Source organism: Felis catus, chromosome A2 (assembly GCF_018350175.1).
Source record: "Felis catus isolate Fca126 chromosome A2, F.catus_Fca126_mat1.0, whole genome shotgun sequence".
Taxonomy (NCBI): Eukaryota; Metazoa; Chordata; class Mammalia; order Carnivora; family Felidae; genus Felis; species Felis catus.
Window position 1 is genome coordinate 154,513,434 of NC_058369.1, and position 26,420 is coordinate 154,539,853.

General features: G+C 41.5%; 1 protein-coding gene and 1 long non-coding RNA gene across 6 annotated transcripts in view; one reads left to right on the forward strand and one right to left on the reverse strand.

Moving 5' to 3' along the window:
• Positions 1–26,420, reverse strand: part of LOC109497645 — a 107,325-nt gene that overhangs the window by 34,693 nt on the left and 46,212 nt on the right. The gene's annotated exons all lie outside the window — the stretch shown is intronic.
• Positions 1–26,420, forward strand: part of TBXAS1 (thromboxane A synthase 1) — a 154,781-nt gene that overhangs the window by 18,036 nt on the left and 110,325 nt on the right. For 3 of the 4 annotated variants that reach the window (XM_045052842.1, XM_011280571.4, XM_045052841.1), the window contains exons 2-3: positions 17,761–17,854; positions 20,500–20,552. In XM_045052842.1, coding sequence (XP_044908777.1) covers positions 17,761–17,854; positions 20,500–20,552 — 147 coding nt within the window. The remainder of the gene's footprint in view (positions 1–17,760; positions 17,855–20,499; positions 20,553–26,420) is intronic. The other variant, XM_045052840.1, reaches the window with a different exon arrangement.

The following is a 26,420-nucleotide window of genomic DNA, read 5'->3' on the forward strand; positions in this document are numbered from 1 at the left end:
TGGGGCCAGCTTTCAGTCTCAGTTTCCCCATCTACATAGTGGACATAACATGGATGTGGGTGGAGATGAAAGGGCACAATGTTCACGAAGCATTTGGTACGATGCCTGACCCATACCAAGTGCTTAGGAAATGTTAGCTATCATTAGCTACGTGCTTTCTGAAGGCTCTCCATCCATTTTCACTCTCCTCAGTTGGCAACTGCCCCGATCTTACTCTTCAGTAAAAGCCAAGAAGGCCCTACGTATTCTCTTGGTACAGTATGATGGCATCTGGCATAGTGCTTGGCACAGAGCAGGCACTAGATACATCTTTATGGAATGAAGAATGGAACAACCAAATCTTGTTTCAATACCTCATCATAGGAGAGAAGAGCTTACAGATTTTACAAGGCTCAGTAACCGACTTGAAAAACCCATGGTGAAACTTTGGACGACAGATGTACTTTAATTAATTTATTCACACTGTGGCACGAGTGATGTGGCAGGCAGTTCCCCTGATGGCGAAGGTCAGGCTGATTCCGTAGGTCTGCACATCTGAACCAGGGCTCGGAGGGTTAAGAGCTGATGAGCAAAGGGCATTGACACTCTCAGTGATTTTAGACTGGAGCTATTGCCTTCTGCCTTTTTTTCATGCAATTTCCAGTTGGACCTACACTTGAGCATTGTGGCTGGGAGATGAGCAAAGACCAAAGAGTCAGCTTGCTAAGATTTAGGTCAATGCAAAGATTTGGGGATTACAGTAACAAACAAGATACAATGGGATTCTAAATATTTTTGAAACACTCACAATATCCTTTCGTCATTTCGATTGCCTAAGCATTTTAAGCCATTTGCTAAGCTGGGAGACAGAATTGGGTTTCCCTGGCCTGTTCTAGGCTATTGGACAGGTCACAATGCAATAGAAAGATGGGAATATTGGCTGGGTTTATGAAGACATAACCTCACATCCAATTCGCAAGTATTTTTTGAATGCCTACTAGGCAAGATACAAAAGAACAGAATCCTTCCGTACTAATACCCAATGCCCCTGTGTATCAACCCTGGCTACTCAGACATATCGAAACTCAGCTGGCCTCCACTCTGCCCAGGCCAGTCTTCACTTTAAGTTTACCTGTCCTTATATCAAGTCTTGTGGCTCTGCTGACTGACTGGCTGATTTGATCAACTGATTTGATCCCAGGGGATGACAGAGTCCTGTGGATGGCATCTGCCTTTTAGCAGGGGTCTCAGAGTCCTTAACCCACAGAAGTGAGCAGGGCAGGGCTTGTAAGACAGGTTGGGCTCCAGGCAATCTGCTGCTCTGCAAATGTAACATGACAGACTGCGGAGGCTGCCAGCTTAAGCACAGACTCCAGAACCAGACAGCTCAGCTGCTTACTGGCTGTGTGACCTTGGGTGAGTTACTTAATCTCTCTGAGCCTCAGTTTTCCCATCTGAAAAACGAGGATGATCCAAGTAGCACCTCTTGCACAGAGTGTGGAGAGGAATAAATAAGTTAATAAAAGCAAAACACTTAGAACAGCTCCTGGCCCATGGGAAACGTTCCGTAATTGTTCGCTATTACTATGCAGGACACAGAGACAAGAGTAGCCCCCTCTGCCCTCTCTGCGCTCTAATTTAATTGTCTGTTAGGGTTCACTCAAGGCAGATGTCTCCTTTTCACAACAACATCTAAAGGGTTCTTTAAGGACTTCATAAAAACAAAAGGATTAACTACAGATGACTAAGTCCGCATGATAGAAACAGAACCAGGTACAGTAAATAAAGAACTTAGACAGGATTATATTCTCACAAACAATATACTGAGCTTTCCTGCTCTTCATTTGCAACCCCTCCACATTAGGGAGCTGGTGGCCAAGGAGAACATCTCTATTCTGGGTGGGATCCTGGAGGAGGTAGCCCTCTGGCAGAGCCTGAAGAACGGTTAGGACTTTCCAGGTAGAGGAAGAGGATAGACACAACAGGCAGAGAAGAGTGTGCTGGGACCAGGGTGAGGAAAACAGGCATCTGGAACACAAGATTTAAGGAGGCATTCACTCTCAGGGTCATACAAGAGCTGGGCTGGCATTTGCACATCCCTGGAAGTGAGTGCCTCATTAAATGTTGCACCCTAGATGCCTCACTTGCCTCACCTCAGTCCAAGCCCTGGAGAAGAGCATGGGTAAAAGCCTGGAAGGGTAAAATACGCTGGTATAACTAGAAATGTCCAAGTCATGCAAGATTGCTGGAGTCTAAAGGCAGGGGAAGGGACCACTTGGAATGACACTGAAGAGTCAGTCCAGGGCCAGATCATCCAAGGCCCTGTGTGCCAAATAAAGGAGTTTAGTATTTGGTGACAGGGAGCCAACGAAGAACTCTGAACTGGGCCACAACATGGTCAGATTTGCACGTTACCAAGATTCTTCTGGCATTGGTGTGGATAGCAGATTGTCGGATGAAGAGAGAAACCAGGGGCTGGGAGGCCATTTCAGGACACCAATGAAGAGTCCATGCCCCAGGGAGACAGTGATGGCTGAAATCGTGCAGTGCCAGTTAGAAGAAAGGAGAACACATTCGAGATGTTTTGAAAGCCCAACTGCCAGTATGTGAGGATTGGTAGCAGACGAAGACTGATGGAAAGAATCAAAGATGACACTGAGGTTTCTAACTGGGGAGTTAGTAGGTAAGATAAGAAGTAACTAGAAGGCAGTTAGTTATCAGGGTTCACCCAAGTCCAAGGGAAATCCCATCCCCTCCCTCCCATCTGATCTCCAGAATGTAGGCTCTCTGGGGGCCGAGATGTGTCTTACTCACCCTTTGTATGGTATCCATAGTCTGTAAAGATCGCCGAACTGAATTGGGTGGCTGCCAGACCCCATCCCCTCATCCCGCTCATCGGCTAACAAGTGGCCTTGGGGGTGTCAATGTTCTTTTAGAGACGGCCACGCAGCTGGAATCAGGCCAACACAGCAACGTGTTCAGCCTTCCATCCTGGACCTGCAGGATCCTGGGGCTCTGACCTGTGCTGCATGATCTTGAGTCGGGGCTTCAGTGTGACTGGATGCCAGGGCTGACCTGGGCTGGCGTGGGGGTCTGGGAGGTAGGGAGGCAGAGGGCAGTGAGGGCCTGTGGGGAGGCTGGGGAAGTTTGCGTTGTCAGGTGAAGAGAGCCAATTTGAGGTCAGAGAGTTGGCCAGAGAGCAGGCTGAAGGGCAGGTGGGTTCTGACGTGAGCCCAGAAAGGCTGAAACGGCGGGAAAGGGGAGGTGTTCAGTGGCACTCCAGAAGCCAAGCCCGGGCAAGAGGAAGTGCTGAGGCTCCAGGCAGCATTTGGAGGCAGATGCTGGGACTAACTTCCTCTCGCCCAGGCTCAGCCATACACATTGACCCTGTGGTTAACAAAAGCCCCCAAATCTTTTTCTATGAAGCCAGTGAAGTCAGGCCTCACTCTTCCTGCTCTGCATGCATTTCGCTGTGCTCTCATAAAAATAGAGTAAAAAAAGCCAGTCTGAGCCCTTTGAAATATTAATTACAGACACCACAGTTTCCTTATTTAACCGAGGGTTGCTACCTCATTTGGGATTATTAGCAAAGCAAGACAGCCTTTGTTGTGCTTGACAAAGTGATTAATTCAGACTCTAGGTGAATTTTGGCTTTCTCAACATCTTTTGATGTGCTAAGATTCCCTAGTGAGGACAAACATCATCAATTACTTAAACAAGCCACTACCTTGAGAGCACAATTATCAGTGAGGCCCAGTCTACTAATTGGCAGATGGAGAGACAGAGAGATGAACCCTCAGCTCTGGCCTGGACCCTTACCTGTCTAGGAGGAACAAGAGTCTTTTAAATTGTCTCACCGTGATGCTCCTGCCGAACTGGGGCAACCTAGTTCTTTTTCCGCCACTGCAAAAATACGTCGTGGGTGACTTGTGTTTGTAGATCTAGAAGCTGCCTGTGTTCTCACTGCTGAGAACCTCATTCTTACGGGCAGGGCTGCGGAATCAGCGGTGGGGGGACGGAGAAGAGAGGAGTTCACCGAAGCAAAATTCTTTCTTGACAGGAGTTTGTAAGAAACCTGGGAGTTTGCTTTTTTCCTCTCAAGAGCCATATTCGCCAGCTTCTGGGGGAAGCAGAATGAGACAGGGGCTTTGGAGGAGGCCACGTCCAGGCTTACGGCCTCCGGACGCATGAGGAATTCAAGGCCCAGCATTTAATTTTCAAATAGATAAACATATAAAATTATATATAAGTAGATCTGTATTTAAAATTTATAAAATTAAATACCATAAAAATCTAAAAATATTTTATTTAAAAATATTTACTATGAATATATTTTTTATCTATTTAAATTCAAGTTAGTTAACGCATAGTGTAATAATGGTTTCAGTAGAATTTAGTGATTCATCACCTACATATAACATCCAAAGCTCATCCCAGAAGGGCCCTCCTTGATGTCCATCCCCCATTTAGCCCATCCCCCCAGCCATCTCCCCTCTAGCAACCCTCAGTTTGTTCTCTGTATTTAAGAGTCTTTTATGGTTTGCCTCCCTCTCTGTTTTTATCTTATTTTTCCTTCCCTTATGTTCATCTGTTGTGCTTTTTTTTTTTTAATTTTTTTTTTTCAAAGTTTTTATTTATTTTGGGTACAGAGAGAGACAGAGCATGAACGGGGGAGGGGCAGAAAGAGAGGGAGACACAGAATCGGAAACAGGCTCCAGGCTCCGAGCCATCAGCCCAGAGCCCGACGTGGGGCTCGAACTCCCGGACCGCGAGATCGTGACCTGGCTGAAGTCGGACGCTTAACCGACTGCGCCACCCAGGCGCCCCTCTGTTGTGCTTCTTAAATGCATTAAGCCATTAGTCCTTTTTTTCCTTCTCCATGCTAGAAAAGAGGTTTCAGGGGAAGATTCTATGCTTCATTTATATTTGTCATTGTATTGCTTCTCGGCCTTTTGGCTAAGATCAGATACTTGTCATTGTATTTTCCGGCGTGTCTGTGGCGGGGGGCTCAGTCTAGTTAAATTCAGTCATACAACCAACACTTTAAAAAAAATCCGGAAGTGTTTCATAAATATCACTTAACCGATTTTATGACAAAATTCAATGGCTTTGCTCTATTTTTAAAATAGAAAGCTAGGTTGTATGTGTTTCCACCTTGTGAAACTTCTCTGTGCTACTTCATCATTCTCCTTACTTCTCACTGATGCGGAAGGGCAAGGCCTGCTCACAGAATCTGTCTGTGGCCAACTGTGATGTGGGGCAGAATCGGGGAGCAGAGGCAGAGGCGTCTTCACCGAGCCCCTCTCCCTTCCTAACCACCAACTCCGATTCCACGCCCTTTGCTGCCTCAGCCCCAGAGGTGCCAATTAGTCCCTACTGGTGGGTTTTCTGGGGGCGGGACAGGCACTGGAAATCCTGGGATAGCAGGGCCCACTCAGTGTACCCCCTTTGCTCCCTCTGTCTGGCCTCCTGGTTTACCAGCCCTTCCAAAGCAGCAGTCTCTTCCAGTGCCCTCGCCTGCTATGGTGACACAGCTCTTGTTATCCATGCCAGTGTTGATCCCTCCGTCCTCGGCTTAATGGTTTTCAGGAGATTGGTCCCCTTGGGAGGGCCCTGTTGCTTGCAAACGAGTCTTGAGGGGGAGTAACAACCTTAAGGACTGCTTGCCATTTTTTTCACCTGCGACAAATTCCATCCAGTAGTTGGACAGGAGGAGTGCTCTTAAGTTAGCAAACTACAAAGCATACATTTCAACAGGCATGGGATGCTTCTTTGCTGCAAAGATCATACTGTAAATGCTTAATTAACTGCTTGTCATTAGCCATGGAAAATCTGTCTGGTCCGCTAGGTTGTAAGTGCCACGTCCCTGCAGCGTCCCTAGCACCCAGCACCGTGTCTGCAACGAGACATGCAGTGAATCTGTGTCGACCCAGTGATACTCTTCATTTGTAACATGTCGGTTAACATTAGCCCTCACAGTGGTAAAGCACTTCACTGCTAGGACCTCACCTCTTCGGGAGGGTAAACTACTATCACGGTTTAGAATAAATCCAATGGCAAAAGCAGACTAGCTCTCTTCAGTGCTGAGAGAGAGAATACAGGACAATAAGATTCATTTGCTCTAATTCTCCACGTGCGCTCTGAGAAAGGTCTTTCATCGTTCTCTGGGCCTGGTGTTAAGCTGTCTGCTAAGCTGGGACAAACTAGACAGAGCACACTAAAACATGTGGCCTGCTCAGATTGTCCTCAAGAGCCAGGTCTTCCCGGCAGTGGCCTATGGACCATCCATGTGAACTTTTAGGGGGTTCACAGGCTTAACAATTTTTCCACGGTATAGTGTTGATTTTTACCGTTACTTCTTATTTATGGAAGCGGTAATAGTTTTCATTTATGGTCATGACATAAGGTTTCCTTTTGAAATACATGCACTTAAGTTTATTTAAAGGAAATTGGTAAGCAAGTAATAGCAGAGGACATTTGCAGACACGGCAGAAATTGTAAAGATGTTATACAAATGACTGAGTTTAGAGATTTATTTCCTCAACGGACTCTCCCGCTCCGAAAAGTTGGGATAGAAATGAAAAAGTTAGCTCTGTGCTATAATCGCCATCAACTAGATGACATATTATTTGTTTAAAAAAATTGTAATATTTTCTTTAAAATACGTATCTGTTGGCTGTTTAGTCGGGAGGGCCAGTAAAGCTTAGTTCAGCGGTTGGTGCCTGAGACAAAGGCTTAATGTCATGTGAGCCTTGGGCTTGCCTCCTCCCACCCCCAAGCAGATGTACCATCCAGTTCTCTCTAAACAGGAAGCCCTGATGATCTCATGGTCCCCACCCAGGCACTTCCCCTTTTCAGGCACACTCCAAAATAAAGTCAGGGTGTATACATAAATTAGGTTATATTTATAGAAATATAAGTTGGTGTGGTAACTGAATAATGACTCCCAAAGATGTCCATGTTCTACATCCTGGAAATTGTGAATGCCACTTTATTTGGCAAAAGGGACTTTGAGGATGCGATTAGGGATCTTGAGATAGGGAGGGTGTACTGAATTACCCTGGTGGGTCCTAAATGTAATCACGAGGGCCTTTATGAGGGGAACGCAGGAGGAGTCAGAATCAGAGACGTTAATATGGTGACTGAAAGTAGAGATTGGAGTGATGTGGCCATAAGCCAAGGAAACAAAGAACCAATACTCCCCTGTAGCCTCCAGAAAGAACCAGCCCTGTTGACATCTTAACGTTAGACTGGTGAGATTCATTTGGATTGCTGGCCTCCAGAACTGTAAGATAATACATTGTTTTGTTTTAAACCATTAAGTTTGTGGTTATTTGTTACAATGACAATAGGAAACTAATACAGTTGGGAAAGCTTACTTTTAAAAAATTCCTTCACCTGGGGTGCCTGGGTGGCTCAGTCAGTTAAGTGTCTGACTCTTGATCTCACCTCAGGTCTTGATCTTGAGTTCAAGCCCCATGTTGGGCTCCATGCTGGGTGTGAACCAACTTTAAAAATGTCCTTCACTTTTTGATAGTATTCACCATATTGATCTTTTTTGTAAGGTATCACTCTACATTTAAAATAATTCCAAGTATAGAGGATTTAATTTAAAGGTTTCAAGCTCTATTCACGTTTTTGCATAGGCATTCATGTGATTGAAGTATCAAAATGGCATCATGAAGTATCACCAAGAGGTACAGTGAAAAGTCTTCTCTTATTATGATCCCCAGATAACATTTTCCATTAAACAGAACCACGGCTTCTTGGGAAAGTGGCTAATCTAGGTCTGGGGCAAAAAATGTACAAGATGAACCTGAAGCATCTTGCCATTTCAGAAAGCAAGAAAGACATTCTATCAAAAGTACTCAGGAGCAAACTTATATGTGGTCCCACTAGCCAAAGATGGGACAATTTGATGAATAAAGCAATCATTACAATGGATCAAAACATATCAAATATACTTAAACCCATGAATTCAAAATGATACAAAAATAACAGGCGTTACTACTGTACGATGTCATACAATCAACTCATTATTTTGAAAACTAACAATAAAAGGAAAGACTCAAGCACTGATCCTACTTTTCTTATATGAACTGCTATAACCATAGCAGATGAGGGTAAATTCAGAATTATTCCAGCTAACAGTGCAGAAGGAATATCACCCTTTTGCAGCTCCTAATGAATTAATGGATCTAGGTGACAATCTTCACAAGTCCTAAGATCAAAATAACAGAGAAAAATAGATATCATCAATCTCCTACCGTGCAGTCTGACAGAAAAAGCCTCTGGATCAGGCTTTGAACACTGCAGTCAATGGAGTATCTTTGTAAAATTCCAAAGCCCAAGTCATACCCTACATAATTAAGTCACCATGGGGGGTGGGGAGTAGGACATAAACATGAGGATATTCTGAAGCTCCTCAGTGTGCAGACAAATTCAGGAACCAGTGGTTTAGATCAGACTACCAGACTGGGACTGAAGAACATGTTAAACTACACCATGGAATATGCAACTATTGAAATTCAGACTATGGGAGACTCTACAAGACACAACCTGTTTTGTTTATAAAAAATCCAAGAGGGAAAAAGGTAGGTGGGGGGGGGGGGGGGTTGAGGGGAATTTAGAGACTTAGAGATACTCAAGAGGCATCTGACCCAATTACAACACATAGAATTTATTTAGATCCTCATTCAACAAATGTACTATAAAAGAAAAATTATGAGACACTTGGGGAAATTTAAACACTGACAACGTGTAATATTGTATGTTAACAACTTTCCATCTTTGTTGCATAGTATATTATTAAATGGATGCATCATGATTTATCTAAAGAGCCCCAAAGTGACAGGCATCTAGGTTGTTTCCAGTCTTTTGATGTTGTAAAAATGCTGAAATGAATACCTCTGTATATGTTCAAGGATGCGGGTAGAACAAATTCCTAGAAGTGACTTTGATGGGTCAAAGGGTAAATGCATTTGCTAGATTCTAGCAAGTAGCCCTGCTATGGGGCTTGTACCAGGGTGGAAGCAATGTAGATGGAGAGAAGTGAGCAGTTATGGCGAAGGAGCTAATTTGAAGATGGAACTGTAAGGATTTGCCAATAGATTGTAAAGTATGAAAAATGAAAGAGAAGGATAAAACAGGTCTAATATCAGTCAGCTTCAGGTAAGTTTCACATGGACAGCAACTGCCTCCAATCTCGGTGATTTACATCAACAAATATTTATTTCTTGCTCACACTAAATGTCTAGCATGGATCACTTTCAGCTCTGCTCCTCCTCATCTTTATTACAGGACCCAGACCCATCTTTACTACAGGACCCAGCTCTCACCTGGGAGACTAGGGGTCTCATGGCAGAGGGAAAAATAAATGGTTCACCGTGTGCTGCTCTCTTGACTTTTGCTTGGATGTGGTTCATGTTGTATCTGTTCACGCTCAGTTGGCAAAAAAGAAAAAAAAAAGCCACATAACCAAGCCTAATGTAAATGGGGTGGAGATGTATAATTCTCCAACTAAAAGGGGTAGTCATGTATTAAACAATTACACACTTGACCATGCCTCAAATGTTTGTGGCTTGAGCAATGGGTGGATTGTGGTTGCAATCGTGACATAGAGATGACTAGGCAGGATGAAATTTAGGGGGAAAATTGAACTCAGATTTAGATATGTTAAGTTTAAAATGCCTAATAGACATTAAAAGGGTGCAACCAATTTGGCAGTTGTATAAAGATGAGTTTAGTGGAGAGAATGGAAAATGGAACTAGAGATAGAAATGTGGAAGTTATTTTTTTTAATGTTTACCTATTTTTGAGAGAGAAAAGACAGAGCACAAGCAGGGGAAGGGCACAGAGAGAGAGAGAGACAGGGAGACACAGAATCTGAAGCAGGCTCTAGGCTCTGAGCTGTCAGCACAGAGCCCATCGTGGGGCTCGAACTCACAAAGCACAAGATCATGACCTGAGCCAAAGTTGGATACTTTGGGGTATCCACCCAAAGTGGAGCCACCCAGACACCCCAGAAATGTGGAAGTTATTGATGTATAGATGGTATGCAAAGTGGTGAGACTATTAGAAGGAAAGGAGGTAGCAAAGACACTGAGGGGCAGCTTCTGTGGTAGGAGGAATGCCGACAGGGAGCAAGAGGAGGAGAGTGTTTCAGGAAGAAGAAAGTGTTGATTTGTGTCAAATGCTACTGAGAGGTCAAGTACAAAGATTGGCGAGAAATCATTGGATTGACAAGATAAGAATCATGAATGACCTTGACAAGGGCAATCCCAATATAGTGGTGGGTACAAAAAACATAGTTGGAACAGGTGGAGAAGAGACTAGGGGTATAGAAGGGGAGAGAACAAGTCTAGATAATGCTTTCAAAGGATGTTACTCTCAAGGAAGGACGAAAAAGAAGGCAATGACTGGAATCAAAGGGGTTTGCCTTTTTCCTTTATGATGGAAGACACTGCAATATGTTTGTATCCAGACAGGAATGATCCAGGAGAACGGGAGAAAGCAACACAACTGAAGGAAGACATAGTTGAGAATTCTGAGTAAGAGATGGGTAAGAAACACAAGTGAGGCTTTTAGATAGACAAAATATATCTCTCATCATGATCATCGGTTCATTAGTATCTGTTATTACTATACCTTTGGTTTCTAATAAACCTGCCTTTGTTCTCAGCATATTCTCTGTGTGTTCTCATGTGGTGGCCTATCCACAACATCCTAGCCTAGAGGATGGAAAGGAACAGGTTAGTGGAGTTAGTGGATACCAGCACCTGTTTGAAATGTGGCAGACCTGGTTTTCACTCTGACTCAATTGCTTAGCAGCACTTAAGTGCCTTCCGTAACCTCCTTATGACTTAATTTCCAAATCAGTAATGTGAAAATAATATTGATTTCTACCTTTATATGATTTATATGATCGTATGTCTGTATAAATGTATTTTTCTTGTGTTGTGACAAAGCTGTTGTCAGGCTAATGACTGAAATGAGTAGGCTTTTGTGGTTTTTACATTACTAGGGAAAGTATCAGTCAGATACTTATGTATTTATTCAGTACTCATTTATTTTCTTTTCCCCTAGAGGAGTGAGGACTTCAAGCAGTTCCCTTTTCTGGGTCTTTTGGAACAAATTATAAGGAATTTTACTTAGTAAATCTTATAGGTAAGGCTGGGCAGAAATGAAAAACAATAGGAAAGTCTTATAATTCAAAAATACTTCCCTCTGAGTTTTGCTCGTGTCCATCTTACAGCACATTTTATATTCAGAAGTTCCCTGTTAGAATGGAACTATCAGACAATGAAAGCACTACATTTCAGAATGTGTGGGATGCAGGTAAAGAAGCATTTAGAGGAGGATTTACAGCCTTAAATGCATTTATTTTTTTTAAATACTAAAAATAAGTGAATTACAATTATTAACTTAAAAAACTAAAACAGATAAACAAAACCCAAAGAAACAAAGAACAAAGAGTAAACCCAAAGAAAATAGAAGGTGGACCATGATAAAAAATGCTAAACAAATAGTGAAATAGAAAACAAACAAACAAAAAACTAGAAAGGATCAATAAAAGCAAAACTTGGTGCTTTGAAAAGATTAATAAAATAGATAAGCCTATATAGCAAGACTAACTAAGAAAAACTTTTCTAAGCAAATGAGAAATAGAAAAAAAAATGTCCTTAACCCAATAAAGGATATCTGTAAAAAATCTGCAGCAAAATCTCACTCTTGAGTTTGAAACATTAGACACATTCCTATAATCAAGAATATGAAAAAGATGCTCTCTTTTATTGCTTCTTTTAAACACTGTACTAGAGGTTCCAGCCAATGTAATAAGAAAATAAAATGAAAAGTGAAACAAAATGATTAGAAAGAAATAGAACAAACTGATATTATTTGCATAAAACATGATTGTCAGCATAAGAAATCAGATATCCCACATGTAAATCCCACAGAACTAACAAGAAAATTTAGAAGGATCACTGATTATAAGATTGGCATAAAAAACAAATAGTGTTCCTACACATGAGCAATATCAATAACCAACATATGTAAATGGCAAAGAGATATTCTTGTGCATAAAATTATAAAATGTTACTGAAGAACAGAGACAACAGAATCAATGGAGAGATATAATACATCCATAGGTGAAAATACTCAATGTTGTAATAATGTTGATACTCTATAAATTTAATGCAATTCCAATAAAAAAAAATCTCAGCAGACTAGTTCATCAAACTAGACTAGTTAATTCTAAAACTAATATGAGAAAGTAAGATATTAAAAGTAATACAGAATTGTAATAGTTAAAATAGTGAGGCATTGCCATAAGCCAGACAAATGGATCAAAATAGAACCAGGCACCTCTAGTACTAAGGAGTGTGATAGAGGCGGCACTACAAATCAGTGGGGAAAGGTGGGTGGGACAGCAAGCACACTGTCTCATTGCCAAACCTTTATAGGGATGTGCTCGGCATTAGGGCAGGATTATTCTACCAGGGTCCCAGTGACATGCCTCTTCTAATGAGCCACCTCTCATTATAGAACCTGACTCAACACTCTGATGATTGATTTGGCTTCTCAAGTACTAGGAGGGGAGGGGCTCTGAGGAGGGACATCAGATTCCTGTCCCTGGAAAAGGATACCTACTCTGACAGATTAGTAAATGAACATTCTGGTTTGTAGGTTGTATCTTAGTAGATAATCTAACTACTACTAATGGAGACATGAATGTACACTAGATGGTTTCCAGCCCTGAGGACAAGCTGAGAGCATGGTCTTGGGGCAGCGGGTTCTGGGAGAGGGGACCGACCACGAAGATGCTGAACAGAGATGAGGTGCTAACAGGGGACCTGGGGTGACCTCATCTAGAAACTCAGTATTTCTAAGGAGCTCCTGCCTGGAGGCACGGCTGATGCAATTTCTACTTACAGTTTCTGTAGTATTAATGGGGCAAGGAAGGAGAAGGAAACAGAATTTAAAATCAACTAACCAGCCTGTAGAGAGTTATTTTCTTAAAAAAAAAAACACACAGAACAAAAACCTATTCAGAATTCATCTGCTTATCTTCGTTTCCCTACCCAAATGTGTGCTTGGAGTCAACCTACAGTCACCCATCAATGACTGCTCATTTTCCAATTAATTATTTAACCAGTTGGTGTGGCACAATTATGCCTGCCACCTGGATCAGCGATGGTAGTAATGAGGGGAGAAAGGAAGAATTTCAAAGGTGGGAGATATTTTTGAAATTAGAGAAAAAGAGATGGCAAAATATTCTCATTCTCTCTCTCTTCCCCCCTCCCCCATAATCCAAGAAATGCAGACATCAAGATACACTGATGTGTCTAAAAAAGGGGGGGGGGAATTTTATGAGAGCATTTGGTGAAATGGATACACTGCCAGTGAGACTCACTGGGACAAACTTCCTGGAAAGCATTGTGTACCAATATTTGAATCCGGTCACTCATGGATTTCAGGTCTAGGAAAGCTTGATGCATAAAGTGCTAGAAAAGGTTGATGCACAGAGATATTCGTTGTAGTAACAGACCTTAAATCAGCTAAAAAAATCAAGAACACCCTAAATATTTACCAATAAGAATAATTTAGTAAATTATGATATGTCCACAAGAGGAATATTCTGCAGCCATAAAAATAATATTCACAGGCACCTGAGTGGCTCAGTCGGTTAGGCATCTGACTCTTGATTTTGGTTCAGGTGATGATTCCAGGGTCGTGAGATTGGGACGCGCATAGGGTTCCATGCTGAGCATGGAACCTGCTTAAGATTCTCTCTCTTTCCATCTGCCCCTCTCCCCTGCTCATGCTCTTTCTTTCAATCTCTCTTTTTAAAATAAATTAATAACAATTTCAAAAAATAATATTCATAAAGGATTAATAATACAGAGATTTCTTCCCTTATATCAAGTTTAAAAGTAGAAATATAGAGAAATAGAAATAGGAAAACATTATAGAGAATGTAATCTCAAAAACAGAAAAAAATCCTCACAGAAAAAACTAGAAAGAATTACAGTAAAATGAAAGTAGGCTTTGTCTAATAGTTGTAGTGGTTTTTTTGCCCAAATCTCTGTCAAAGTTGGCAAACACTCTGCTCCCGTGTCTTAAAACCTTTTGAGAAGGCAACAATTTAAGGCCTTGTTTCTAATGTTTCCAATGTGGCCACAATTTTAATGGAATTGCTGGCAAGTCCTCTGATGGCCATACATGTCACAAGCGTCGAGTAACCATGACAAAGGGCTTTTCTTCTCCAAAGAGCAGGACAGGTGGGGTCACCTGGCTTCACTGGAGAATCACGATTTTTATCCCAGGAGATGTGTTATTTGCCAAAGGAATATTTCAGCATTTCAAAAACACATCAACAGACCTGAATCTCACCAAGTAGAAATTCTTCAATAGTAATGTTGAGAACATAATGGATGAACCAAGGAGCTAGCGGTTCCCGGAAGCACACAAGAGAGAAACCACGTCTTCTGTGGCTGCTTAAGATATTCAGTGAGGAAAATCCTGGAGGGCAGGCCATCACTTGACTGTCTTCTCTTGCTCAATCAGTTTGACTATCTCTTTCATACATGATTCATCAAAATATTTCCTCAATTTATCGCAAGTGACTTCTTTGGCTAACCAAAAGGCTGACCACTTTTGTGGAATCCATCAAGAAAGGGCTTTGTCTCGGGGAAAATGAAATACTGGGGAACTTCTAGACTTTAAAAATTGAATCTTATTTTGAATATGATTCATATTATTCAATTTATTTTGAGAAGGTGTAGTAGAAGACACACCCCTGGCAGTGCAGGAATTTGTGTGCTATAGCAAGAAATGACTATTTCAGCTGTGAAATGAAACCAGAGAAGGGTATCTAAGGCTACTATATATACTTTTTGATGTCATTTTCCAACTTAAGTATCCTTAAGGTAAACAATGATAGATGTCCATCATCATAAGGGATGTTTTTATTAATTCCCATCAAAGACAAGAATACTACAATATGGCGGCTGCATGACAATTGCATACTACTTGCTTTTCACAGTAGCATCCCAGGCCCCCTGCACTTTTTTGATGGCACAGGACCTAATGGCACAATTTGACATAAAAAAGAAATTTCCTTCATGGTGACAATTTTTAGAGTAGCAGGAGGAGATATTTTTAAAGATATTTTTTCATTGATTCTCTGAAACTCATTCATGGGTATTCTTGGTGTATCAGTTTCCTAAGGCTGCCATAACAAAGTACCACAAACTGAGCTTAAAACACCAGGAATTCATTGTCTCACAGTTCTGGAAGCCAGACCCTGAAATTATGGCTTTTGCAAGGCTATGCTCCCTCTGAAACCTATAAAGGGGTATCCTTTCTGGCCTCTTCCTAGCTTCTGGTGGTTTTCTGTCCATCTTTGGTGTTCCCTGGCTTGTAGTTGTGTTAACTCCAATCTCTGCCTTTGTTGTCAGATGGAATTCTCCCCGTGTCTCTATGTCTTCACGTGGCCGTCCTTTTATAAGGACACCAGCCATAAGGATTAGAGTTCCACTCTACTTGGGTATGATCTGATCTTAACTAATCACATTAGCGACCACTCTATCTCTAAATAAGATCATATTCTGAGGTACCAGGGGTTAGGACTTCAACTATTCTTTTTTGGGGGTGACACGATTCAACCCATAACAGCTAGGGTCCATGGATTGTCCAGAGAGTGTGTTGAGACAGACAGAGGGCAGCATGAGGACCCTGGGACCAGGAAGGAAGAAACAAGGATGCAGAGAAGGAAGTGAAAGCAAGACAAATGGAACTCACTTTGCAATTTTGCCCAGCAGTCTGGTGCCAGTGATCCTTCCCTGTTGATTCTGGTACGAGGACTCTGGTTACTAATGGCAACTTTTGGCCAATTCCCAGCTGAAGAGGCCCAAGTCTATACTTGGAGTACACGTTGCAAAGTGAAGTTTATGGTTATGTCCAGAACATTCTCTGCTGATGCCATATGTTTGAAAATGTCTGAATTTTGTGCAGAGACACACAAGCAGTATTTTTGTAAGTGGAGTTACATAATTAGGGCATGGACTTGCATAATAATTAGCACGTGTAATTAGGCACAGACTTCTTGTCCTTTAATTAGACAATCAAGACATCTAATTAAAAAATTAAGATGTAATTACGTGGCCCAAGATCTACATATCTCTTTCTACCCATTAGAGATCACATTTAGAAAATAATTCACAAAAACTGATAGAGAAATGAAGATAGAAGTCAGATTCAAGGATGCTGAGGGAAGTGTTAAGTGCACTGGTAAGTCTTCTTTGGTTTTTCCTCTTTGGGGTGAGGGGAATTATTTAAAATATCCTAGTCTACTTGAACGAATAACTTTTGCACACTACGCTGTTGACCTTTCGTACACAAGCTAATGAAGAGGAATGATGGCCTGACTGATCCGTGTAATTCACACGTGGCTCTTAAGTGCGGCCTGTAATCATACTTGAACATGGACTTACATGTGATGTCCTGGGAACTCATTCAAACCCAGTAATGCAGCCAGATGGTGGAAAACTTCTTCCCATTCTTGGTTCTCCCCTGTGACTACTTTGAAAGTAGACCCATTGCTCAGAGTAACACAAACCAGCACTTAAGCTGGGTTGTCCTTTCCCTGAATTTCTGAATACTTGATGAAAAATTTGTATTTTAAGTGCTTCTTGTTGGACTACAGGTGGGAAGGGGGAAGGTCAGAGACTACCACGAACATTCCATCTTTCTAATGATAAGTGAATGATTTTTAGAGCAGCATTTTGTTCGTCTAAATTCTAGTACTCCCAGGAAGCTTGGCTGTAATGATATGTTCTAAATTTTTCCTTGCTCCTGAATTGAGATTTGGCTGATCTCTGCATGATGCTAAACACCCAGTTTGACTCATTAATTTTTCTGAACTAACTGAACTTTTGACCTAATTGGCTGGCTGATTAGGGATTTTAGCCATATGTCCAGGTTTTTCTAAGCCAGTTCTGACTTTAACTGTGTTATCCCTCTGTTCCCATAAACTGGTGAAATATCCTAGTAATTCCAATGTTTTGACAGCTATGCTGCACTTCTCAGACTGCTGCTTTCTCCTAGAAAGTGGCACAGAAATCTGTCGGGCCACGTTTCCTGATTTTTGGTTAAGAAAATATGCTTCCCATATGGTTTCAGGACATGAAAACAAAGACATAAAGAGGTTATAAGCAGTTGGAGATGAGGTCTTGTCTCCATGGTGTGTTCTCTCCCTCCTGGTTTTTATTCTTCTCTATTAGTCCATGCAATGTGATGAGGGACAAATTATGTGCAGGGGTCAGTTTTGACCAGGAAAACACAAATTTGCACAGGGAACTTATTTTTGCCATTGTTACTTTTTTTTTTTTTTCTGCTTTGCCTTCTGATAATTGTCCATGGTAGATGTAGAGACAAAGGAACTGAACTGGGGAGAGGTACATTTTTAAAAACAATGTATTGATGGAAACTTTAGGTGGGGAAGGGGCATTTAGACCACAGCATCACCTTGTCTTCTAACTGTGACATTTTAGGATTCCTCAATCTCCAGCCTGTCACTCAATCAGGAGGAATTTCCTGGGTTCTATTCCACTCACTCGCCTCTACGTCTCTACCTCTTTGGTCCTTAGACACTGTCAACCAGAAACCACTCCTTCCACCCTTCCCTGAGGAGAGCTCAGTAATTCTGTTTCCTAACAGGGCCAACATATGAATGAAAACTTCAGGTCCTTGGTTTTTAAATTTTGCTTTTCCCCTCAGGTACTCCACATCAGCGTTTTCAAGACTGGAGAAGCTGGGCATCAGACACCCCAAGCCTTCTCCTTTTGTTGGAAACTTGGCATTTTTCCGCCAGGTAAGGGAAGCCTTCCATTGTCTTCCAGCATAAGATATGCTGAGCCCAGGGCAACTTTACCCATGAAGCACTGCTCCCATCTACATCGCCTACACTGGGGTGGTCTATATGTGAAGGCGCTGTGTGTTGAGCCTTCCCCTACTGAACGAATTCTCACATGATGACAACAATCCATTGTTTATTACTCATCAGCGTGCAGTGAGTCCTGTCACCCATTCATTCATCCATTCACCCCAAAACCCATTGACTGAGTGTCTAAATGTGCCAGGGCCTGGGATACGGAAGAAGCAGAAGTTACTTCTTCCCTTGAGTGCACACATAAAATCATGGTGTTCAACATGAGATAGGATGTACCCTAGGGTTTGACTGGGCAAGAGAGATGGTAGCTGTGGTGTCTTTCAGAGGAGAGGGAGATCTGTCAGGGCTAGAATCACACTGGAGGACTTCTCAGAGTAGGAGGTCCTGCAGGAACAATAGTCACAAAGACAAGAACACAAACCAGGTGGGGAGCAACGATGTGTGTGATCTCACTTAAATGAAAAACAAGGCACAGCTTGACGAGCAGCCTGGACTTACTAAAAGCTGAAGATGGGGGAGCACTAGGGGAAGCAGCTGTGTGAGACAGCAATGGGCTGGCTGGCTGGCTAGTGTGCTATCATTTTCAAGCAGGAGAGGGACCTTGAAGTAAAGGGTGACTCTGCAGGGAGGAAGATTTAGGTTAAGTCTAGGTGAATCGGTGAGGGCTTGGCCCAGGTGGTCCGTGTGAAAAAAGAAGGACATTGGGGGCAAAGTTAGTGACTCCTGGGATGAATTGGGTGTAGAGAATTCAAGGTAAATGAGCTAAGTGCCTCTAAGTGTTGAGCCAGGTTAATAGGGAGAATGGCCATGAGTTGACAGAAATAGAAGGTCAGGAAGGCAGCTGGTTCAGGGAGATACCCTTGGCCAGAATGACATGCAAGTCGATATGTCCAGTAGTCATTTGTAGATACAGCCCCAGGACTCTATCTTCTAAGGGTATTCTGTTTTCCCTCATTGGGTTTTCTCAGAAGCCACATGGTTTAATCTGCGAACTCATGGCCGTGTTGCCACCAGCCCCAACATCAGGAGCCGACAGGTCCTGCGTGTGAAGGGCCGCTGAGCCAGAGACAGGAAGGGCTAAGTGTGGGCCAATCCTGATCATATCTGTTCAACATGTCTCTAGCATTTCCCCACCCCTACCCTCAGAAAGGCTGGCCCTCAACACCAGACAGATAACAATAGCTATTTCTGTCCTTTTCCCTCCTCCTTTCTTTTCTCTTCCTTTTTGTCCCTTTCTCTGTCCAATGTTCTTTTCACTCTTTATTGTTGTTGTTCTGCTCTTCTTCGGGTTTTAAATACCTTCTCCTCGTCTCTGTCTTGGGGGGATGTTCACAATGTGAAGCCTGCAAATAGCGATCTTATCAAGGCTTCCTGTGAGTTCTTGAAGCAAGTGTGAAGAAATTTCTGAGTGTCAAAATAGAACAACACACTGGATAGGAAATTAAAGTAAATAAATTTCACCTATTTCAGGGGGTGGGGGAATGATCAGTTGCATTCAGTTGAGTAATTTAGTACTAACATTTTTGAGGAAAAAAAAATAGTATAACCGTCCATGTGAAGAGAACACTGTGCTCCTGCCTCTGGTTAATTTCCACATATGCTCCTTTTCAGCTCAGCATCCTTGTATGTGCAAACCTTGCCAAGTTCTCTCCAGAACATAGTAATTTCAGCGACTATTTTTATATTCATAGAAGCTTTCTTTGATATATGGCAAGCTTAGACTGCGAAAGTCTATGTAATAAGAATGAGATGTGTTTCCATTCAGGATATCCACCTCTTCCCCCCTTCCCCTTCCCTACCCATCACGTGTCTCCCTGTGTACTCCATTCCCACAACACAGGGATCTGTGTGACATCTCCATCCCTTCACCCCTACGGCTCCTCTGTGTATATTTGCACACACACTCCATCCCTACAACACTACTGCATCCCTACAGCACAATGGATCTGGCACCTTCTGACCCTCCACCCCACGTGTAACTCTAAGTATACTCGTCCCCTGCTACGAAACATGTCTAATGTTTAGTCCTACTTAGGGTATCAAGTTACTCTAAGGTTCTTATTAGTCCTATATCAAGTTACCCTAAGGTTCTTATGTTTTGACTCTGTTGGTCTTAGTTAAAACTTGGATGAGGACCATGATAATTCAGAACTTGTGATAATTTGGATAGATTCAGCAGGCGTTTACACATATAGTGGCTGTCAAGAGAGGCTTTGCCAAAATTAATAATAATATAAACCAAACTGCCGAGGGGAATGTTAACATAGTTGAGAAAGCAAACGGTTTTCAAATATTTTAGAAGCAATTATACACAAATACTTTAAGTACAGATGATCTCTTCTGTCCATTAAAGCAGCACTGACCGAGATTTTTCCTCAGCAATGTATTTTTTTAAGGCTACCCGTTTATTCTAATACTTCAAAGTACTTGAAAGCAATATAACTTCAATTCTTTTTTATTGTTTACGTAATTGTGTTCTCACAGTTCCAGACTTTTTTCCTGAATCAATTTGAATACTCAAAATTTTGTTTAATCTTACCCTTACTATAGTGCTGTGTTTTCTGCAGGGTTTCTGGGAAAGCCAAATGGAACTAAGAAAGCTACATGGACCTCTGTGTGGGTAAGACGGAACCTCACTATTCTACCTCAATTTCTGCATGTTCTGATAAGGAAGTAATAACCAAAATGGTGATGTCGCATGTGCTTAGATCTTTCAAGAATCCACAAAGAGAGTGCCTGGCAGTACAGATAAGGCACTGAGAGGAGGCCCCAGGGTTGCCCAAGGGGGCCCCATCCTAGGCTGAAAGAATACCATTTCCCAGCCTTTAAGACCCTGGGGGTCTTGACCATCTCTCACCACTGCTGCAATCGGACACACTGGTCCCGTGCCTCAGTCCCATGTGCCTTGATAACCCATGACTGGTCTTCTCAAGAACTTACCTAAACCTTACTTGGACCTGTTTTGTTCAACTGTTTGTTGACCACGTTTTGTTCAGCATGCTGTCAGTTGTACGACCATATAATCTACCATCCAATACAGTACTGTATTGAACGTGAAAGGGGGTGCTGTTAATAATTACCGCAGGACAACAGTGGAAACTGAGACTGTCCTGGATATATTGGGACATATGGCCACCATAGTTTTCAGCCATGTAAAGTAATAGAGTCTCTCTTTTTTCCTTGAAGTTTCCCTTTTAATGCCTCTGAGTGTGCTCCTTCTTTAAAAAAAATAAATAAATAAAATTCCAGAATCTGGTGAACAAACATATGTTCATATCATTTACTCTATTCAAGATTTGACAGACTCGAATCATATTGATTCTCAACATGTGTCTTTCCACACTGGAGCCCTAATCGTTTTAGTCTGTTTTCACATCACTCCTCCTCAGCCACTGGGTGATTTTTCCCAGCTCCTTCTCCAGACCTCCAGGTCTGTGATCACTTTTTTAGGTGCAGTGAAGTTCTGTTCCTAATGTACATGCTAATGGGGATCCAGTGGTTTGTGAATTCTTCTGTCCGTGGGACCCATGGATCCCATCATTCTCCCTGGGGGTGATTTTCAAAAGAGATTGACTTGTACTCTGTGGAAATAAACCTACCCTGGAGAGCCACAGTTTTAGCCAAGTTGTTCCCTCTGCTGTTTCGTTTGTTATGTAATCCTGCAAAAGTGATAAATTAAGATGTCATACTAGATGTTCTCCGTATTAGTCTGTTATTGCTGCATTACAAACCCATCTAAAATACAGGGACTTCAACAACCAGTTATTGTTCACCACGTTGCAAAGGCGTGGTCAGAATAGATAGATGTAAACTACACTTGGTTGAGCTTAACTGGGCTTTCTAGTGAATCTGCCAGGTCTCTGGGTAGGTAAGCTCATTTTGGACAGGCTCTTCTCAAGGTAAAGGCAAACATTCAGGAAAGAAAACCTAACAGCACAAGAACATTTAACGTTTCTGCCGCATCATGTCTGCTAACATCCTATTGGCCAAATCACGTTAGATAGCCAAACTCAAAATCAGGGGAGGGAGCACACTCTGTGGTGAGGCCAAAGCAAGTCATTTGGCCAAGACTGACACTGATGGGGCAGGGACGTGGCACGTATCTTTCAATAATAAGCAACTCTACCTCTTTAAGATCGCTTTTAGCTTGGTCTTTACTTACTTTTTTTTTTTTTTTTTTTTAAAGTGCATTGCTTCTTGCTTTAAGCATGATAGATATTCAATAAAAGCTAGGGGACTGACCCGTTTACCTTTCTCTTACTCTGGTGCTGTTCCATGGCTTTTTAAAAGTTCTCAGTCCAGGTCTAATAGTGTCATTCTGTGGCTGACTTGCCAGTGACCTTGGGGACTGTCCCATACATTTCTGAGACACAGCATTGATTCAGAATGACAGTAGCTTCCCTGGAAGTAGGAAAAGGCCTCCCGCAGTTTGAATTCTAGGAATCACTTCCCTTGAGTATTTCTTGTGCAGATTTCCAGAGAAGAGCACTTAGGTGTTTTAACATAATTTTAAAATGTCAGATAAAGAGTTTATAACTAGTGGGTGGTGTGGTGTGCATGTCTGTATATGAGAGAGAGAGGAAGCGAGAGAGAGGGAATTAGTTTCCTTGACAAGATATTCAATCAACCCCACCCCTCAACTTTAAGTTAACACTATTTATCCTTTTCATTTCAAGAAAACTTAAAGAGAATGACTTCAAATTGTAGAGATCGAAATCGCAGTACCATCTCTACTCTTTGTTCCCACCTCTGGTAAAAAGGGGAAGAAAGAAAGGTGATGGCATACTTTCTTCCTACAAAGCTATCAACCTTTTCTGCTTTAGAAAAAAAAGACGAGTCAAAAAATGCTGACTTGTTGTTAAACATGTCCCTTCCTGGATTTGAAGGCAATACAGTGGTGGGCAAAGTCCTGACTGAGCTCTGTAATCCGGATGAGACTCAGTGTGCTCACCTTTTACAACAAAAGGGATGAACTAGCCTATATTTAAGGTCCATTCTAGCCCTAAAAATGATCTTGTGACTGCTTAAGTTTTAGCAAAATAATTTCCCTGGTTGGGAATGTCGAGGATGAACTATGTTCAATGAAAGATCCTTCCTTTATACAGTGATTTGGTTTAAGTTATATTAATTTTTAGACTACCTTTAGTTTTTAAGCAGATATTATCAAGACCAGATTGGTCCTCTTAAAAATTGGAATGATAGCCTGATTCACCATTTGACAAAGAAACCCCACACTGTTGACACCAAATAGAGACGCACTATGTCATTAGATGGCAGGATAGTACTAAATGTTGGAAGGAACATGGCAGAGAGGACGTCCTCTCTGCTCTGAAATTGAACACCAAATATGGGGATTATTATGCTTATTACGTGGCTGTTATCATAGCAACTCAGTCAGAGAAAGGGTCCCCAAACTGAAGATGGGCTCCTTATCTACTTTCCCTCCCACTCACTGCCATGGGGAAGATACTGCTAGAGAAGCTTTCTGCCAAGAAGGGCTGACAACATCACTGTTTATTATCACCACCAACACCACCACCACCAAGAACAAAATGTCTTTACCGAGTATCTAATTATGTAGCCTGCTTTGCCATACTCTGTGCAGATAAAACTACACATGTAGTCTCTGCCTTCTTTGAACTTGAATATAAAGCAGATGGACTGGCATGCATACCTATACAGCTCTTATTCACAAAACTTGATTAGAATTCTTTTGAATTGCACAGAGTTGATAACATAATAGGAAGAGAGCGAGGCTTTACTGCTTTAGATAACCTTGAGTCGATTAATGGTTACTGGTTATCTTCTTCAGTCTGAACATGAGCCCCAAGTTGGATTTATATTCCTTCCCAACTCCTAAAAGAATGGTATCAACATAATCCCCATACATTTGTGATTGGATATAAACAGAATGGAGATTATTTTCCCTTCTAATTTGTAACTGACTTTATAATCCAGTGGATGACAGCCTTTATTATGCTATTACTATTAATTACTTATAAATACTTACAGCACCTTAAGTTCAGCTCATTTGCAACTCCTAAAGGCTCCTATCTAAAGCTTCTTATCCCTCATACCATCCCTCTTGTAAACAATGAGGCTTTTAGTTAGCCTCATCCCCATTTCTTCTTGCCTTCACATCCCTTTGATCTTGATTTCTGGTATAAACTTAGCTCCCCCTTGGATTTTCATGCTTCTTGGCATCCATCACCTATGCCCCTCCATTTGATTAGTGGCCCCTCATTCTTGTATACCTTTATCAAGCCAGATTTGTTAAATGATCTCATATATTCTCATTAGAACATTAAGTTGTAAGTAGGCAGGCATGCGCATTGTACATAACTCATAAAGTACAAACAAGTATACAGAAAAAAGTAAAACTGACTCCCACCTTGGGCCCTTAGCCACTCCTCAGAAGCAACCTCTGTTATCAATTTCTTAATACCCAGATGGATAATATATGATTGATGTTGTTCTTTATCTTGCTTTTTTCATTAATGATATTTGTGAAATTGTCCCATTTTAATACATTCATTCTTGTTAAATTCTATTCTATTTTTTAAGGATTCCATTGTACGGATGTATCCTAATTTTAAAAACAAGTTCTCTGTTGATGAATACCTTTTGTTCTTATAAACAATACTGCAGGTAATATTCTGTCTTGTGTAAGTATGTCTGTAGGATAAATTCCTAGAACAAATTATTAGATCAAAGATTATCTACATTAAAAAAATAGGTTTATTCTCTTTTTTTAAAGTTTATTTATTTATTTTGAGAGAGATAGCACGAGTTGGGGAAGGCAGAGAGAGAGGAGAGAGGAGAGAGGAGAGGGGAGAGAGGAGAGAGGAGGGAGGGAGGGAGGGAGGGAGGGAGAGAGAGAGAGAGAGAGAGAGAGAGAGAGAGAGAGAGAATCCCAAGCAGGCTCCATGCCGCCAGTGTAGAGCCCTGATGGAGGGTTCAGATGCTTGAAGCCACGAGATCATGACCTGAGCCCAAACCAACAGTCAGACCCTCAACTGACTGAGCCACGCAGGTGTCCCAAAGATCATCTACATTTTTAAATTTTATTTTAAATTGCTCTGTCCAGGAGTTGTATCAATTTACATTCTCATAAATAAGTATATGAGAACACCTGGTTCTCTCATGTGATTACCATTAAAATATGGTGGTCATGATTTTATATCTTTATCATGTGATGGTAGTTTTGATTTCTGTTTTCCTAATTGTGAGCAAGCCTCAATATCTTTTCATATGTTTAAAATCCATTGTATTTTGTTTTCTATAGAATTCTTTGCTACCTTTCTATCAGATTAGAGATCTTCTCCCTATTTATTTGTAGAAGCTCTTTATATATTAAAGAAAATAGCCCTTTACATCTAATATACATTGCAAATATTTCCTCCTTTATATTAACTTTGTTTATTGTGCATTTTTGCAATCAGAAAACATTTTTTTATTCTTCAATTTAATCAATTTTGATGATGTCTACATTTTGTATCTTACTCAGACATATTTTTTTAACTTCTACTTTTCTAGTGTTTTTTATTCTAATTTAAAAAATTTAGATATTTAAGGGGCACCTGGGTGGCTCAGTCGGTTGAGTGTCCAACTCTTGGTTTTGGCTCAGGTCATAATCTCACGGTTTGTGAGTTCGAGCCCCATGTCAGGCTTTGCACAGCTAGCGCTTGGGATTCTCTCTCTCTCCCCCTCTCTCTGCCCCTCTGCTGCTCTCTCTCTCTCTCTCTCTCTCTCTCTCTCTCTCTCAAAATAAATAAACTTAAAAAATTTTAGTTATTTAGTACATCGGGCATCTATTTGAGGGGAAGGACAGGAGTAGGCATTCACCTTTATTTTTTTTGGATGGTCGTGTTCCATCTGGAAATTCATTTTTTTCCAACTGAAATGAATGTCATTTTTATCATTTATTAGCTCTCATATATATATTTCTGACTTCTGTGCTCCATTCTGCCTGAGCACTTGCCGTACTACATCAAATAACCTCGTTTGGATATCATGCATGTAGCACCTTGTGGTACCTAGCAGCAGTAGAGTGTTCTAAGAGCATCTTTGCAAGTCTCAGACTCTGAAGCAATCTACCTCTCAGGGAACCTTGGGTCCCTGGACTGAAAAAAAAAATCAATTTAGCAAGCAAATAAGACTTTGGTTAAAAAGACTTGGCACTTAGATAGAAGGTTCATGCCCACAGGAGATCAAGCTGTCTCATATGTGTCCAACTTGGAGGTTTTTAGCAGTGTTTTTATTTAATTAGCTAACACACATGAACTAACAGCACCTTGTCACCAGGCAGTGAAGAAGTTGAGAACTTTAGGATACGTATGGAAAGGCAATGAAAACAATAAGGTCATTTCAATATTTTTTTAAGCTCAGATTCCACTGTGCCATCCATTAGAAGAGTGTGTGCTTCGGAAGTGAGTGCCATCCAAAAACTTCTCGCCATCATGCTTGTATACTATTTAGGTGCAGCTGA